A 14987-nucleotide genomic window follows, 5' to 3' on the forward strand; every position below is an offset into this window, starting at 1 on the left:
GTTATGAAGGCATTCTTGCTTTTCTCTGGGCTGATTCGCTGGGCTGCTGAAGGGCTCTATTCTAGGAAACTGCAACAGAGAGGAATTGTGTGCACATTTCTGGAGTGTGCTTTGTCTAAACAAGAGGCAGCATTCAAGGAAGGATTTATTAGATGCTTTGTTCTGCACTTCTCTGACACGGTACACTGGCATCGTGCCTCCTGGCTTCCAGAACAGCTCCTCTCTTGCCAGGTTGTGGGTGGAGGAGACCCCGGCACACGCGTTTAGGTGATTTCAAAGACGATTTCTGCTTCCCTTAAGCCTTAAGTCGACGGAAGCGTTTTGTCTTCAGAATGACGCACACAGCAGCGAAGCGGCTTGCTGGGCTGGGGCCACAGATGTTGAGCACATGGCAATGGCTCCCTGCAGAGGCCCCGGGAGTGCCGCTCTGGGGAAGACGTCCATTCTGATGAGCTGTTCACCTGTGGTCCAAACGAGGGAATGAGCCAAATCGGAGAAGCACCGCACAAGCTCACATGGAATTCATTTACCAAATCCCCGAAGGATTTTAAAAGTTTTAAAAAAGAAGTGTTCATTTTGGTGAATATATGAAATAACAGTGATTAAAAATTGAATAGTCCTTGGCCGATTGTTATCTGACATTTACAGTGAAGTGACATTTTTTTTAACCGTATAAATTTTTACAACAGCGCAACCAGTCAACTTTGATTTTTATAACCTGATAATTTTATGTACTCAGCTCCAGGAACTGAACTTAAACATCACCTTAGAAGGAAAGGGAAGTGGAGGGGCACGTCGTCGAGGTTTATTTATTTGCTTGTTTTTTTTTTGCTTACTTCAGCCATCTGTGGAGGTGAGATACGGAAAAATGAAGGGCAGATTCAGTCTCCGAATTACCCTGACGACTACAGACCCATGAAGGAATGCGTGTGGCGAATAATGGTGTCGGAGAGCTACCACGTGGGACTGACCTTTCAGGCTTTTGAGGTAAAGTCTTTTAGGCGAACTCTACTGGGCGTATTCTCCATAAATGACAGTGCCATGTAAGGGACTCCTCATTAAGTCAGCAAAGAACCGGAGAATCGGCCTTTTAATCAGCGAAGAAGCCAAGGACTGCCTATAAAATGCAAGATCAAGAGGGACAGGATTTTTTCCTTTCCTCTCCTTGTAGACATTTCCAAGAAGATTAAAGTGCGTTTACATTATCTGCTCTATTTGAATCGGAATGTTTTGAACTACTGACAATCTTTTTTTTTTTTTTTTTTGACAAATGCGTGGAGTTGTTTCATGAGACTCTTGGAGGGTCCATTACGTGATAGAATTTTTATTTCTCTTCTAAACTAAGAGGTTAAAAGGTAGACTGTCTTTTTGTTGGGGGGGGGGACCCAGTTTTTGTATTTTTTTAACCATCACACAGATAAGTGTTTATATCAGAAATCAAGATTCTGAGCTGCTTTCAGCTTCATTAGGGAAGCTGGAGGCCTGGGCAGTCCAGGCACCACCCCCACGAGCCCACAGAGGCTCACACCTGCCTGCACGCCTGTGCACTATCTTTCTTTTTTTTTTTTTTTAAATAAAATATATTCATTTATTTGAAAATCAGACTTACAGTGAGAGGGAGAGCTGGAGGAAGACAGAGATCTTCCATTTGCTGCTTCACTCCCTAGATGGCCGCAATGGGCCAGACTGAAGCCAGTAGCCAGGAGCTTCTTCCGGATCTCCCATGTGGGTGCAGAGGCCCAAGGACTTGGGCCGTCCTCTGCTGCTTTTTCAGGCCGTTAGCCGGAAACTTGATTGGAGGTGGAATAACTGGGACACAAATCGGTGCCCATCCGGGATGCTGGCCTGGAGGTGGCCTTTACCCGCTACACCACAATACCAGCCCCATGTGCACTGTGTTTCTTTGGCACTGGCCTCGGCACCTTTATAGGTACCATATAATTTCTCATACCTATTTCCTTTATCATGGAATAACATTTTCTGCCTTGATCGTGATGTTCTATTTTATGCTCCTAACCACTTTGCACATCTAAAAATCTTGATTTTAAGGTTATTTGATTCACATTTAATTTTTTTTTATTTTTATGGACTCGTGGGATAACAAACATTGTTCAAATAGACCTGTGTGTTATTAAAAGTGAAATGAAACTGCATAGATGATTTCACCTCTAATTTAGACTAAAAGAACCAGTTCACTGAAAATTATCTAACCAATGGCTATTACCTGTGTTTTGTGATATCTTAAAGATTAATAAATTAGCTGTCTTTCAATAGATCATATAGTATTTTCTGAGATTTTCCTGTTATCTAAGAGACAGACGGAGGAAGTGTCAGCAATCCCATCTGTTGGTTTCCTCCCACGTGCTCCCCGTGGCCCCTCTCTGGGGCTGCAGCCAAGAGTCTAAAATTCAATACAGGTCCCTGTTATGGGTGGCAGACACCCAGTTACTTAAGCCATCATTGCTGCCTCCCAGGGTCCACATTAGCAAGAAGTGGAGTCAGGAATCAGAGCTGGAAATCAAACTCATGTCTCTCATATTGGCTGGGAACATTTTAACTAGTGTCTTCCCCACCAGGCCGAATCCCTGCCCCTCTAAATATTTTCTTATTTGTTCTAATAGGGCATCAGTTGCCTTGTTTAACTTTGTCTGTTTTCTCTGTCACTTCATTTTTATTTATTTAATGTTTTCAATATGCAGATTATATATTTAAAATACATAATTAAAGAAAATGTCCTCACACCTTCTTGGAGTTCTGTGGTTTTGTCTCACAAAATATAGCTCTTCCTTACTGATCCCAGTCTTTTCCACTCCTCACAAACAGTTTCCAGCTTTGCAGTTTTGTTTAAATTGAATTCCCACATACATTCGTTCAAGTGGGATTAAGTTTGAGGTTCTTGTCAACATCGCTGCGCAGTCTGATTTGGCGATATTTCCCTTCTCTGTGGTACTCTTTCTCTGCAGATAAAAGGCCAGTAAGATAAATGCACCCATCAATCTGCCCGAATACACTGTAAAGAATTCTCTGGCTCTCTGTCGTTTATATCCTCCCGTGAACTTACGTCATAGCTCTACCCTTCCCAGTGCTACTTGGATGTTAGTGTAATTTCAGAAAGAAAACCGGAATAAGTGTCTTTGTGAATGAAGTTTAGACATCTTTGAACAGGAAGAGACACTATTTCGAGGGTGATACACTCTCGCAGTCTCTGCCAATGGCCCTTCTTTCTGGCTTATGAATCTATGTACTTTAAGTAGATTCATGCCGTATTTACTTTTTCTGTGCTGGCTTATTTCACTTAGCATAAGGTTGTCAGAATTCATCCATGCTACTGTAGCATATACCAAAATTCCCTTCCTTCTTATATCATGCCATTTAGGAAGCGCCGTGAGCTTAATGTTTGTGTTCTGCTCAGATTCATAGCTGCCAAGGTACTGTTTTGAGGAGGTGGGCCCTTTAGGAAGTGATGAGATCATGAGGATGGGGCCTCCATAAATGGGATTAGTGCCCTCATGAAAGAGTCCCCGGAGCCTCCGCCACAGCGAGAAGACGCCAATCAGATGCTGAACCCACCAGGGCCTGGATCTCACACTTCCCAACCTCCAGAACTGTGAGCAGTCGGTTTCTACTGGTCACCATCAGCTCACGCCATGCTGTCTTCTTCCAGTGTCCTGGATGGACTAGGACAGGAAATAGTTACTGGATGCATTATTCTTATGACTGATACACTGGCATGAATGTTTTTATGAATATCTCTCACCTCTGAAATTAACTTGGGCAGAGTTTTCGCAATTCCGCGGCAGCATTGTTTGTAAAGAAGCTTCTAGTACTACTAATCTATTTGGGGACTTTTCAGTTGCAGAAATACAGGAGAGAAAGTTTGGGAGAGTGGAAATGTTTATAATAACAACTTCAAAGAAATGTCAATAAAGCAGCAAAGAAGTGAAATAAACTTGGAGCTAACTCTTGTTTAAATTGAATCCCCACATACATGAATTCAAGTGGGATTATGTTTGAGGTACTTGTCAACATTGCTGCACATTCGGATTTGGTGTAACTTTTCCTTATGAAAACCAGAGATATTTAATAGCTTTAACCCTCATTACTGCCAGCTGCAACACTCTAAACTAAGTAAATAAGTTTTTATCTTGGTGCTTGGTAGATTGCTTGAGCAAAATAATCCTTTAATTCCTTTAGCTATTTTTTAATAGGTGATGATAAGTAGACTTTCTGTTGTGAGTGAAAGAAGACCAGATAAGGGGGTTAATGGTTTTCTGCTTGCCATGTACTATTTTTGGGTGTTCAGCTAAGAGTATACATTGGTTAATGAGTGTAAAAGACAAGAGTTAAACAGCTCTTCATGAATTATGGCTCAGGATGTATTTGGACTGTGAGAGATTAGCCCTGGTTAGTTTAAGTAAACCTGCCCAAGGTCATACAGTTGGCAGTGCAGTGATTGAAACCAAGTCTGTGGTCTGTGCACTTCTGTCACCAGGCCCTGGGAGTAGAGAGTAGCATCACATTTTCTCATAGCAGCCAATGCCTTCCACAGTTCACCTACTTGTCATTGCACTCATATGCATGGATATCAGTTAATTCAATTTTTCATAAAGGTTTTGATGCATCCTCATTTGTCAAAGACATTCTTTTTAATTTAGCACTGTTCACATACCACTGAGTGCATACTCTCTGGCTATAGCAGGTTTTCAATAAGATTTTTAAATTTATGAGATGAAAAATGCTACATCATGAATTGGCAGCATTTAAATGAATGATTTTATGAAAATAAACCTATCCAAGCAAACCTATAAACCTTCCATGTTGTTGATTTTAACATTTGAGCATATTGTTTCTCCTCTTTCTTGAGTAATTATATATTACTTTTAAGGCTATATTAAATGTCATTAATAAATTTTGAATAAGATAATACATTTTAAATAATTATCTATATATTAACTTTTTCCCATTTGTCCAAAAGATTTTATTTTTTAAATTTGAGAGAGTGAAAAAGATGGACAAACAGAGAGAGACAACTTTCATATGCTGGCTCACTCCCTAGTTGCCTGCAATAGATCCTGAAACCAGGAGCCAGAAATGCAGTAAAGGTCTACCGTGTTTATGGTGGGAACCAAATTACTTGAGCTATCACCTGCTGCCTCTCAGGGTTTGCATTGACAGGAAGCTGGATCCAGGACCAAGAGACAGGGATCAAACCCAGGCAGGCCCAGTGGGTGACACAGGCATCTTAATCACTAAGCTTACATGCATCTTTCCAAAATTTCTTCTGTCAATAACATTATTTCCTAGACTTTACTAGATTTTCCCATTATTAAAACGAATGTAAGCTTGAATGATAAATGCTCATTCATATTGTCTTTATTAGTCATAGTTTTCTTTTATATTCTCTCCAAAAGCAAAAAAGAGTCTTAATATTGTTTGTATAATACGTTACTTAAAATTATATTATCTATAAAGGTAGTATCATTTTTATTGCATTTACTGTATTTTATTGCAGTAATTATATAATAAACCTACATCACAGTAGAATTTTTTTATTGTAGTACATGATGCATAACACGAAATTCAGCATCATAACAAAGTTTAAATGTATTGTTCAGTGGTGTTAAGTATCTTCACATTATTATGCAGTCAATTCCCACAACTCTTTCATTCTGTAAAGCTGAAACTCTGTGCCTATTAAATAATAACTCCTCATTTGTCCCTGCCCTAGTCCCTGGCAACAACTTTCCTTTCAGTTTATGAATTTGAGTACTCTAAGTAAGTCATAGAAGTGGAATAATATAGTATTTATTATTTTGCAACTAGTGTTTTACTTAACATAAGCCTCAAGGTTTAGCCATGTTGTGAAATATATGAGAATTCTCTCCCTTTTTAAGGCTAGCTAATATTCCATTGTGATTTTCTTTGTTCATCTATCCATGGCCCATTGGGTCGCTTCCACATTGTGACTGTTGTGAGTAATGTTGCTATGAACGTGGAATGCAGGACTGTGCTGTCAGGTCTTTTGAATATTTACCCCAGTGGAGTATTTCTAGATTCCATGGGAATTTCATTATTTAACTTCTTGGGTGGCATAGGGACCTTTTAAAGGAAACTGTTGTTTAGGAGTTTCAGGGTTCTGAGAGCTCTTGCCAGAGCAGTAGATGCGTCTGCCGGGTATAAACTGTTTGGAGATTTATGAAGTGGTCCCAGAGGCGTGGGAACGGGCCCCGCGCCGGAGCCGGCCCCTCCTCCAGGGCTGACTTTCCTTCTCCGAGAGAACTCACACGCACGCAGTGAGCCCAGCGCAGCGCACCGCACACCGCGGCCGCTTCAGGATGCGAGGTTGGTGGCTGTGGGTTCAATTCAATTTACTTTTGTTTTTGCCAAGTGGAAATCTCCGCAGTTTTCTGTGGTTTCTGTCTACTAGGCCATTAGAGGTGTGATTCCCCACTTAGTAATGAAATACAATATTAACCCATCTAGCAAGTCATAGTACTCGTTCTTCCTTCTTTGCATATTGGGATCTGATTCCAATATCATTTAATTATTAATTTTCTGAAATTTTTTAGAGTTTTCTATCATTTTCACTTTAATTTCTATGTGCATATTAGGTCCGGTTTATGTTATGATATACCGGCCATACTTATGTACGATGTATGCTCTGATTACCTCAAAATCTGTAAGAAGTCAGCACCATCATTATCAAGATGCATTTATTATATGTGTAATTATGCATGACTTTGTGTTCAGCTCCCAGGTCTTTGAATTGTGTGCATGCTGTAGCTCAAGAAGGGACTGCTTTTTGTTTTTTATTTTGTTTTTGTTTTCATATATCATTGATTTGGGTGTTCTTTTTCTCATGGAAATTAAGGTTACTGGCATAGCATCAATGGACTTGATTTTTAGCCCCAGCTATATTTCCTTGTATCCATTCTGAACATTAATTGATGAAGAAACTTGAGGTAGCTGGAGAAAAAGTTGCACAAATAGCATAAGTAATACAGCCCAAACTTTGATTTGCGTTCCCTGTTATGACTCCTAACATATTATCATTGACACGATAGCGTCGGCTCATCGTGCAGGCGTTGCACTTGGGAATGAACTGGGAAAGGACAGAACATTCCGGTCACTGTTGAGGTATCCAGGCTTGCTGCTGGGAGTACTGCATTACTGAATATTATGAACTTTTGTATGATGCGTATTGTATTGTCTAGCCAACTCAACAACTGGCATTTACTATGTGGGACTACAGTCTATGTTTCTGTTTCCTTACTCCATACCAGACAGGTAATATTTAATAAACAATATAGATAACTATATACTAATGGTTTTCATCCTAAAATGCCCATTTTTATACATTTTACCCATGAAATATTTATAGTTTGTGTATCATATGAAATACTTAAACATCCAATTTTAGCTAAGTAACCAGTGAATATACTTTATATTAAAATTATAGCAATCTATTGTGTATCTGTTAGAAGAAAAGTGTGAATTTTATGAAGACAATATCTGTTGTCCCATTTCTTCTTAATAACTGAGGAAATGTAGACTTTTGTTTCATTTTCTTCAATCATGTGTCTTATTTTCTTCATTCGTAGTACTGTGGGTTTTTTTTTTTTTAAGATTTATTTATTTATTTGAAAGAGTTACACACAGAGAGAAAGAGAGGTAGAGAGAGAGGTCTTCTATCCATTTGTTCACTCACCAGTTGACCGCAACAGCCGGAGCTGGGCCGATCCAAAGCCAGGAGCTTCTTCTGGGTCTCCCATGTGGGTGTAGGGGCCCAAGGACTTGGGCCATCTTCTACTGCTTTCCCAGGCCAAAGCAGACAGCTGGATCGAAAGTGGAGCAGCTGGGACTTCAACCGGTGCCCAAATGAGATGCCAGCAATGCAAGCCATGGCTTTACCCGCTGCGCCACAGCACCAGCCCCTCACTGTGATTTTTTTTAAAGCAATCTTATTAAAATACTCCCCAGCCCCAGTGTTCCAGTACAAGTTGAAAATCAGGAGCAGTTCTGCCTGCTCGAAGCAGGGGAGGCCAGGACGACTTGCTGGGACCTTCGGTTATTTCCCCTGCAGCTTTGTCACTGGTTCAGTGTTGCTTATTCATTTATCAAATCCCATACCTTGAAAGTTGTAGATATCATTTTTTTTTTGACAGGCAGAGTGGATAGTGAGAGAGAGAGACAGAGAGAAAGGTCTTCCTTTGCCGTTGGTTCACCCTCCAATGGCCGCCACGGCGGGCGCGCTTCGGCCGGTGCACCACGCTGATCCGATGGCAGGAGCCAGGTGCTTTTCCTGGTCTCCCATGGGGTGCAGGGCCCAAGCACTTGGGCCATCCTCCACTGCACTCCCTGGCCACAGCAGAGAGCTGGCCTGGAAGAGGGGCAACCAGGACAGAATCCGGTGCCCCGACCGGGACTAGAACCCGGTGTGCCGGCGCAGCAAGGCAGAGGATTAGCCTAGTGAGCCGTGGCGCCGGCCTGTAGATACCATTTTGACGGATGAATGGCCTTTGGCCATCTGGGAACATTCTCATATTTATGAAGAAGACAGTGTATGAAAGATTGAGACCAGAGAGTGTCGTATGCACCTGTTATCCCTGGTGAGTAGCTGGAAGAACTGTGCCCTGCCAGCTCTGAATCAATCCCTATTTAAACAGCATCCGTTTTTAAAGTGTGCTTTGAAACAAGACATTGTTTATGCAAATATTTTTTCATGTATTCTTTAACCCCACATATAAAGAGGATTTATTTTCAGGAACAAAATCTAGATTTATGAATCATATTCAGTGAGCCCCTCCCTGAAGGCATTTCAAAACTGCAAACTTTCCTCCCCTTTCTAAAAAAAAATGTGTATTTATTTTAATTGGTGCAAAGGAAGAGAATAATTGAGATCCCTTTAAAGTTAAGTTATTATCAGAGAGGCAGAGACCAACAGAGAGAGAATGACAGCTCCCGTAAGCTGATTGACTAACCAATCTCCATGCTGACCAGGACTGAACTAGGTTGAATCCAGAAGCTGGGAACTCAATTCAGGCTTCCTTATGTGTAGCGGGAAACCCACCAGTTGAGCTATCTCCTGCTGCCTCTCAGGATCCACATCAGCAGGAAGCTATAATCAGGAGCTGGGTTTGAAAATCATACCCAATATTCACCTGTGGGACACAGATATCTTAACAAGCCTCCTACCTGCTAGCATAAAGATCCGCCCTTCTAATTCTTAACTTGTTTCACTTTATGTTTTTCCAAGGAATTTACTACTTTTTAATATTTGATGATTCAGTGATTTTTTTAAAAAAAAGATTATTCAAATTTATTTATTTGAGAGGCAGACTTTCAGACAGAGAAGGAGAGACAGAGAGAAAGGTCTTCCATCCGCTGGTTTACTCTCCAGATGACCACAACAGCCGGAGCTGGGCTGACCCAAAGCCAGGAGCCAGGAGCTTCTTCCAGATCTTATACGTGGGTGCAGGGGCCCAAGGATGTGGGCCATCTTCCACTGCTCTCCGAGGCCGTAAGCAGAGAGCTGGATCAGAAGAGGAGCAGCCAGGACACAAACCCACGATGGGATGCCAGCACCGCAGGTGGAGGCGTCGCCCACTAGCCACAGTGCCAGCCCCACTCAGTGGTTTTATTGTTTTTTTCTGTCAGTAGAATGTGGGTTCCAGCAGGACAGGTTCTTTGTTGTTTTGCTAAGTGAATGATGCACATCAGGTACCCAGGCACAGAGAAGAGTGCCTAGCACAGAGAGGAGACGCGGAGTATTTGATGAAAGAATGAATGAATCCTGTTTTTTGATTTGGGAAAAGGAAGCAGCAAATGCAGTACTTAGTTCCAGCTACATTTGTATTTCCCCCCAAATTTTTTTTTCTGGTTGTCCTTATGCTACCTAATTTGAAGACTATTGCTGTCTATATATTGATAAAAAAAGAGATTTCTAGCAACTACAACAGCAGTCTCATGCATTCAGGTTGTAGCTACAAGGAAAGAATATTTCCTGACATTGGTTTGTAACAAGAAAATGGACAAGTTACTGAATTGTATGATGAATGATAGATAACGTGTGGTTCTTTCAATGGTTTTTGATTTGTAGATTAGTGTATCTGTTTTCTAGTTTCAAATATCTAATAGGGAGTTGACTCTTAAGATTTTGAAATTAAAAGCAAAAATATTATTTAAAGATTATTATTATTTTTAAAATAATTTGTAAGTTTTCGTTCTGTGGCTTTAAGGAGTTCAGGACCAAAACACAGGTCGTTGAATATGTTTTCCATAAAATTTCATAGACATAGACCGATAGTGTGATCGTTGATAAGGAAAGAGCTTGCATTTCCCCAGGTTATCTGATTAAAGAAGAGTGTGTCGAGGTGGCAGGGCTCATCCAAACAAGGCCATGTTACCTTGAGAAAGGGCAAGACAGTGCTGACTCCACAGTCAAGCAGTAGTCTACATACAGTCATGCTAATTATGGATAGAGTCATCAACTAGAAAGAAATGTCCTCTAGAATTATCAGAGTCACTTTTCAAAATTATATTTGTAGCCTAAACTTGTACTACATTTGTTAAGGAAATTTGGATTCAGCTTCTCTGTGAATAAAATAATGATTCTGTTGATGAGTGATGGGCTATTTTTATGACTATGTTTCAGAACAAATCATTGCTTACAGTTTATATGGCCAGTGTTTTCAATGATCATTTTAAGTCTGGGTATTTTTTTCAGGTTTAGTTACTAAAGAATCAGTACTTAGAAGTTAATTTCATTTAAAAAGTTAGTTATCTTCTGTTGATCCTGACCCAAGTAAAGTACTTGTCCCTGTATTGTTTTCGTAATAAAAAATGTGCAATGCATTATCATATACACTCATAAGGAATGCTTATGTGCACTTACGTAATGTAAGTCATCTTCAGTCTTACTATGTCAGTACTATAACACTGAGAGTACTTAATTATCTTCCTATAAGAATTGTTTCATCTATTTTTTAAGAAAAATATTTATTTATTTATTGATTTGAAAGTCAGAATTACAGTGAAAGGGAGAGACAGAGTGAGAGAGAAATCTTCCAGCCACTGGTTCACTCTCTAGGTGGCTGCAACAGCTAGACTGGGCCAGGCCAAAGCTAAGAGCTGGGAGCTTCTTCCGGGTCTCCCGTGTAGGTGCAGAGGCCCAAGCTCTTGGGCCATCCTCCACTGCTCTCCCAGGCACATTAGCAGGGAGCAGGATCGGAAGAGGGGGCAGCCTGGACAAGAACCGGTGCTCATATGGGATGTGGGCACTGCAGGTCACGGCTTTACCTGCTGTGCCACAACACCAGCCCCTGTTTCATCTATTAATAAGATTTATATTCACTGTTGTAGATTGAAAGACATGACAACTGTGCCTATGACTACCTAGAGGTTCGAGATGGAACCAGTGAAAACAGCCCTTTGATAGGGCGTTTCTGTGGTTATGATAAGCCTGAAGACATAAGATCTACCTCCAACACCTTGTGGATGAAGTTTGTTTCTGACGGAACTGTGAACAAGGCTGGGTTTGCCGCTAACTTCTTTAAAGGTAATCGGAAGTCCTTTACGAATGAGGAACTTTCTTTGGAGTAAATACAGCATCTAGCTTCCAGGGGAGGACGAAATTAAAATTGTATTAAAAGTTGGAGTAGGTACAGTTTATAAGGATGATTTGATATGTTTTGGTGGAAAACATTTTTTTTGTAAAACAACGTTGAAGCACAGAGTAAGAACTCCGTTAGGGCACTCAACCATCTGTTTCTTATGAAATAGTCAAACTAGCAAAATCCAGAAAGGGATACACAGACAGGACTAAATATCTGCAGTGCATATAATCAATAAAAGATTCCCAATGAGAAGAGAGTGCACTGACACACAGACAATCGATTTATTTCCAGATGCCAGCGCGTCTAAACTCAGCTTTACAGGATGCTGTTCCCCCCTGGGAAATTCCCGGTGGCTTCCTTAACAGGATCTTCTGATATCTAAAGTGTCTTTTTGACAAAGACAGAACTGATCAACTTTAATTTGTGGTTACATAACTGCATTTCAGTTTGCTTTCTAGTTCCATGTTAGCTGCATATTACTGAGATAAGAAAGTTGCTTTGGGGTAAATAGCATCAAATATGCTTTCTGAAATTCATAGGAAATTATTTTAAGTGTGTCATTGTGCAATAAAATTGTTATGAAGAAAGAGAAAAATGTTTCCTCTATACTAATTTTATAGGATACATAATGTACTCAGTTGTATATATGAAAATTTACAGATAACCTAAATATTTTGTTACTTAAAAAACAGTAAAACACATTTTCTCTGAGTTGCTTAAATATTCACCATATGAATTAAAAAAGCAGAGAAACTTGACACTTTTACTGCATGTATTAAAATATTTATTCAAATGTTCATTTATATGTTTAAGATTTTCTGTCATACATTTTTTTAAAATAATATATGTTTTGGGGCTGGCGCCATTGCATAGCTGGTAAAGCCATCACCTATAGTGCCAGAATCCCATATAGGTACCAGTTTAAGTCCCAGCTGCTCCACTTCCGATCCAGCTCCCTGCGAATGAACCTGGGAAAGCAGCAAAGATTCACATGGGAGACCCAGATGAAGCTCCTGGCTCCTGGCTCCTGGCTTTGGCCTGGCCCAGCCCTGGCCACTGTGGCCATTTCAGCAGTGAACCAATAGATGGAAGATTTCTCTCTCACCCTGTCTCTCCTTCTTTTGCTGTAACTCGGACTTTCAAATAAATAAATAAATCTAGAAAATGAAAATAACATATTTCATATATATTTCCTATGCATATTTTCATATGTATATATACAGTTAAATAGTATATACATTCACAAACATGTGAGATAGTTATATTTTCTGGCTCAAAATGTATTTGTAAGAAACACCAAAGGCTTTCAATTGAAAGAGGTCCAGTGAATTTAGGATTTTCATCTGTTTTTAATTTTTATTCCCACAATCTCTTTCTTAATGTTATTTCTTTAAAAACATTTTGAGACATATCTTGCAACTATTCTGTGAAATCAGTAGGTGAAGCTATGCTATTGCAGCTGTTTTTTTTTTTTTTATTATTTCATTAATCATCCCCTTCTAAGCTCAAATTCAGAGCAAACACACGCTGGGATAACGTGGGCTCTGGGTGGCCCTGCTGTAGGTCCAGGACTTAGCCTGCTTCTCTAATTCCTAGGTTGCGGGACCTGAATTCTTGCAAGTCATCCAGCAAAGGCTGTGTTCCCTCTTCTTGTGTCGGAGAGGTGAGTCGTTGTCTTCGTTGTCCTCAGAGCCAGGTAGAATCCTGTTTTCAAACATGGCCTATGAAAGCACAACATGGTGGTCATCCTGTAACTCTGCCGTTTTTGCAGAGGAAGACGAGTGCGCCAAAGCTGACCGAGGTGGCTGTGAGCAGCGGTGTCTGAACACCCTGGGCAGCTACCAGTGTGCCTGTGAGCCGGGCTACGAGCTGGGGCCGGACAGGAGGAGCTGCGAAGGTATGGCTGGGCCCGGGCAGCACCTGCGCGCACCCTCATTGCTGCCCAAGTCCTCCTTCCACATCCACGGGTTGCCCCTCTGCGAATTCAATCAGCTACTGTTCCAGAATATTCCAAAAAGAAATTAAGCCTGTGCTCAGCAAGTGCAGCCTTCTTTCATTTTTCTTGTATGTATTCTCTAAACAGGATAGTGAGACAACTATTCCCATAACATTTACATTGTATTAGATATTGCAGGTCTTCTAGAAATGATTTGAAGTATACAGGAGGGTGTGCACAGGTTATTTGCACATGCGGCACCATTTTGTATAAGGGACTTGTGCAGCCACAGAGTTCCTTATCCAGAGGTGTTGAAGAACCACTTATGGAGGGATGACTGTTTTGTATTCTCATGTGCTCTCTGTATCTCTAACTCTGTCTCCATCCTTATCTCTATCTCTATCTCTATCTCTATCTCTATCTCTATCTCTATCTTTCCCTCATGCCTTTCTTGTCCCCTATAATAACCTCTTTCCAAAAACTACTAAGACTTAATTCAAAGTCACAGCTGATAACAAATTCTTGTTATGTAATCAATTCTGTCCTCCTTTGGTTACTACGCTGTTGTGTGTGCATGTATGCATTTCTGTCTCTTTCTAAATCTAGATATTTTACCCACCTATTTGCCCACCCACCCACTCACCCATCCATCCATCCATGACTTGATATTTTCTTATTGTGGTCTCTGTGGTCTCTAAGTCAGCAGCCCTAAACCGGATTTGCTTTTGTTACCTCCAGCATGTAGTAGACAGAAAGCATCTAGCCTAAAACCAGACATGCATTTCATGAATAAATGCTTCTTTAAACAGAGATGTCTTTGTCATGGTTATGCACATTTCTTCTTTACAATCCCATGTGAGGTTTTGTTTGCCAGGCTGTCTTACCATGTCCTAAGATCTCTGCCCTCACATTTAAAGCTGCCTCTCTCATTTCCCTCTCCTCCACCCTAGCAGAGGCCTCACACCTCAGACTGGAGAGAGAATAAACATTTGGATCTTCATTCCTGCAGTCTGTTCCCCCCTTTATTCCTCTTTAGAAATTCCTGTCGAATGCATCACCACAGGACTTGCAGCAATACTTGCATTTTTGTATTTATTAACTTGTTTTGGTGTGTTCCACTGAAATGCAAGCTCCCTGAAAATAAGCACTTTGTTCTCTACTGTGTCTCTGCTAGAGGATGTAAGAGGCAAAGGTGCCTAAGGTGTTTCCTTAATGAATTCATTCCATATCTGCCAACCTAAAAAAACAGTGATTCCTTATTTCTTTGTAAAAGTTGATCTTTTTTTGTCTATTAAACACTTAATCCTCTCTCTGTTAATTAAGATACATTGTTATGAACAAAATGCCATACCTTTCAAAAAGAGGACTTGGCACACCAGTGACATGTACATAAAATCAAAGAGACCATTTAGTTTAAGCAATTCTTGACTCCCTGG

The 14987-nt window shown here is 40.5% G+C and overlaps 1 protein-coding gene across 1 annotated transcript in view; it reads left to right on the forward strand.

The window, feature by feature from the left end:
- The window catches only part of LOC108175429 (tolloid-like protein 1), a 301771-nt gene that overhangs the window by 213693 nt on the left and 73091 nt on the right, over positions 1–14987 (forward strand). Inside the window, exons 12-14 of the mRNA XM_089303227.1 lie at positions 842–987; positions 11362–11557; positions 13387–13512. Of these exons, the coding sequence (XP_089159353.1) occupies positions 842–987; positions 11362–11557; positions 13387–13512 (468 nt within the window). The remainder of the gene's footprint in view (positions 1–841; positions 988–11361; positions 11558–13386; positions 13513–14987) is intronic.

The sequence above is a fragment of the Oryctolagus cuniculus genome, chromosome 8 (genome assembly GCF_051225735.1).
Source record: "Oryctolagus cuniculus isolate XC-2025 breed Fujian yellow rabbit chromosome 8, ASM5122573v1, whole genome shotgun sequence".
NCBI lineage: Eukaryota > Metazoa > Chordata > Mammalia > Lagomorpha > Leporidae > Oryctolagus > Oryctolagus cuniculus.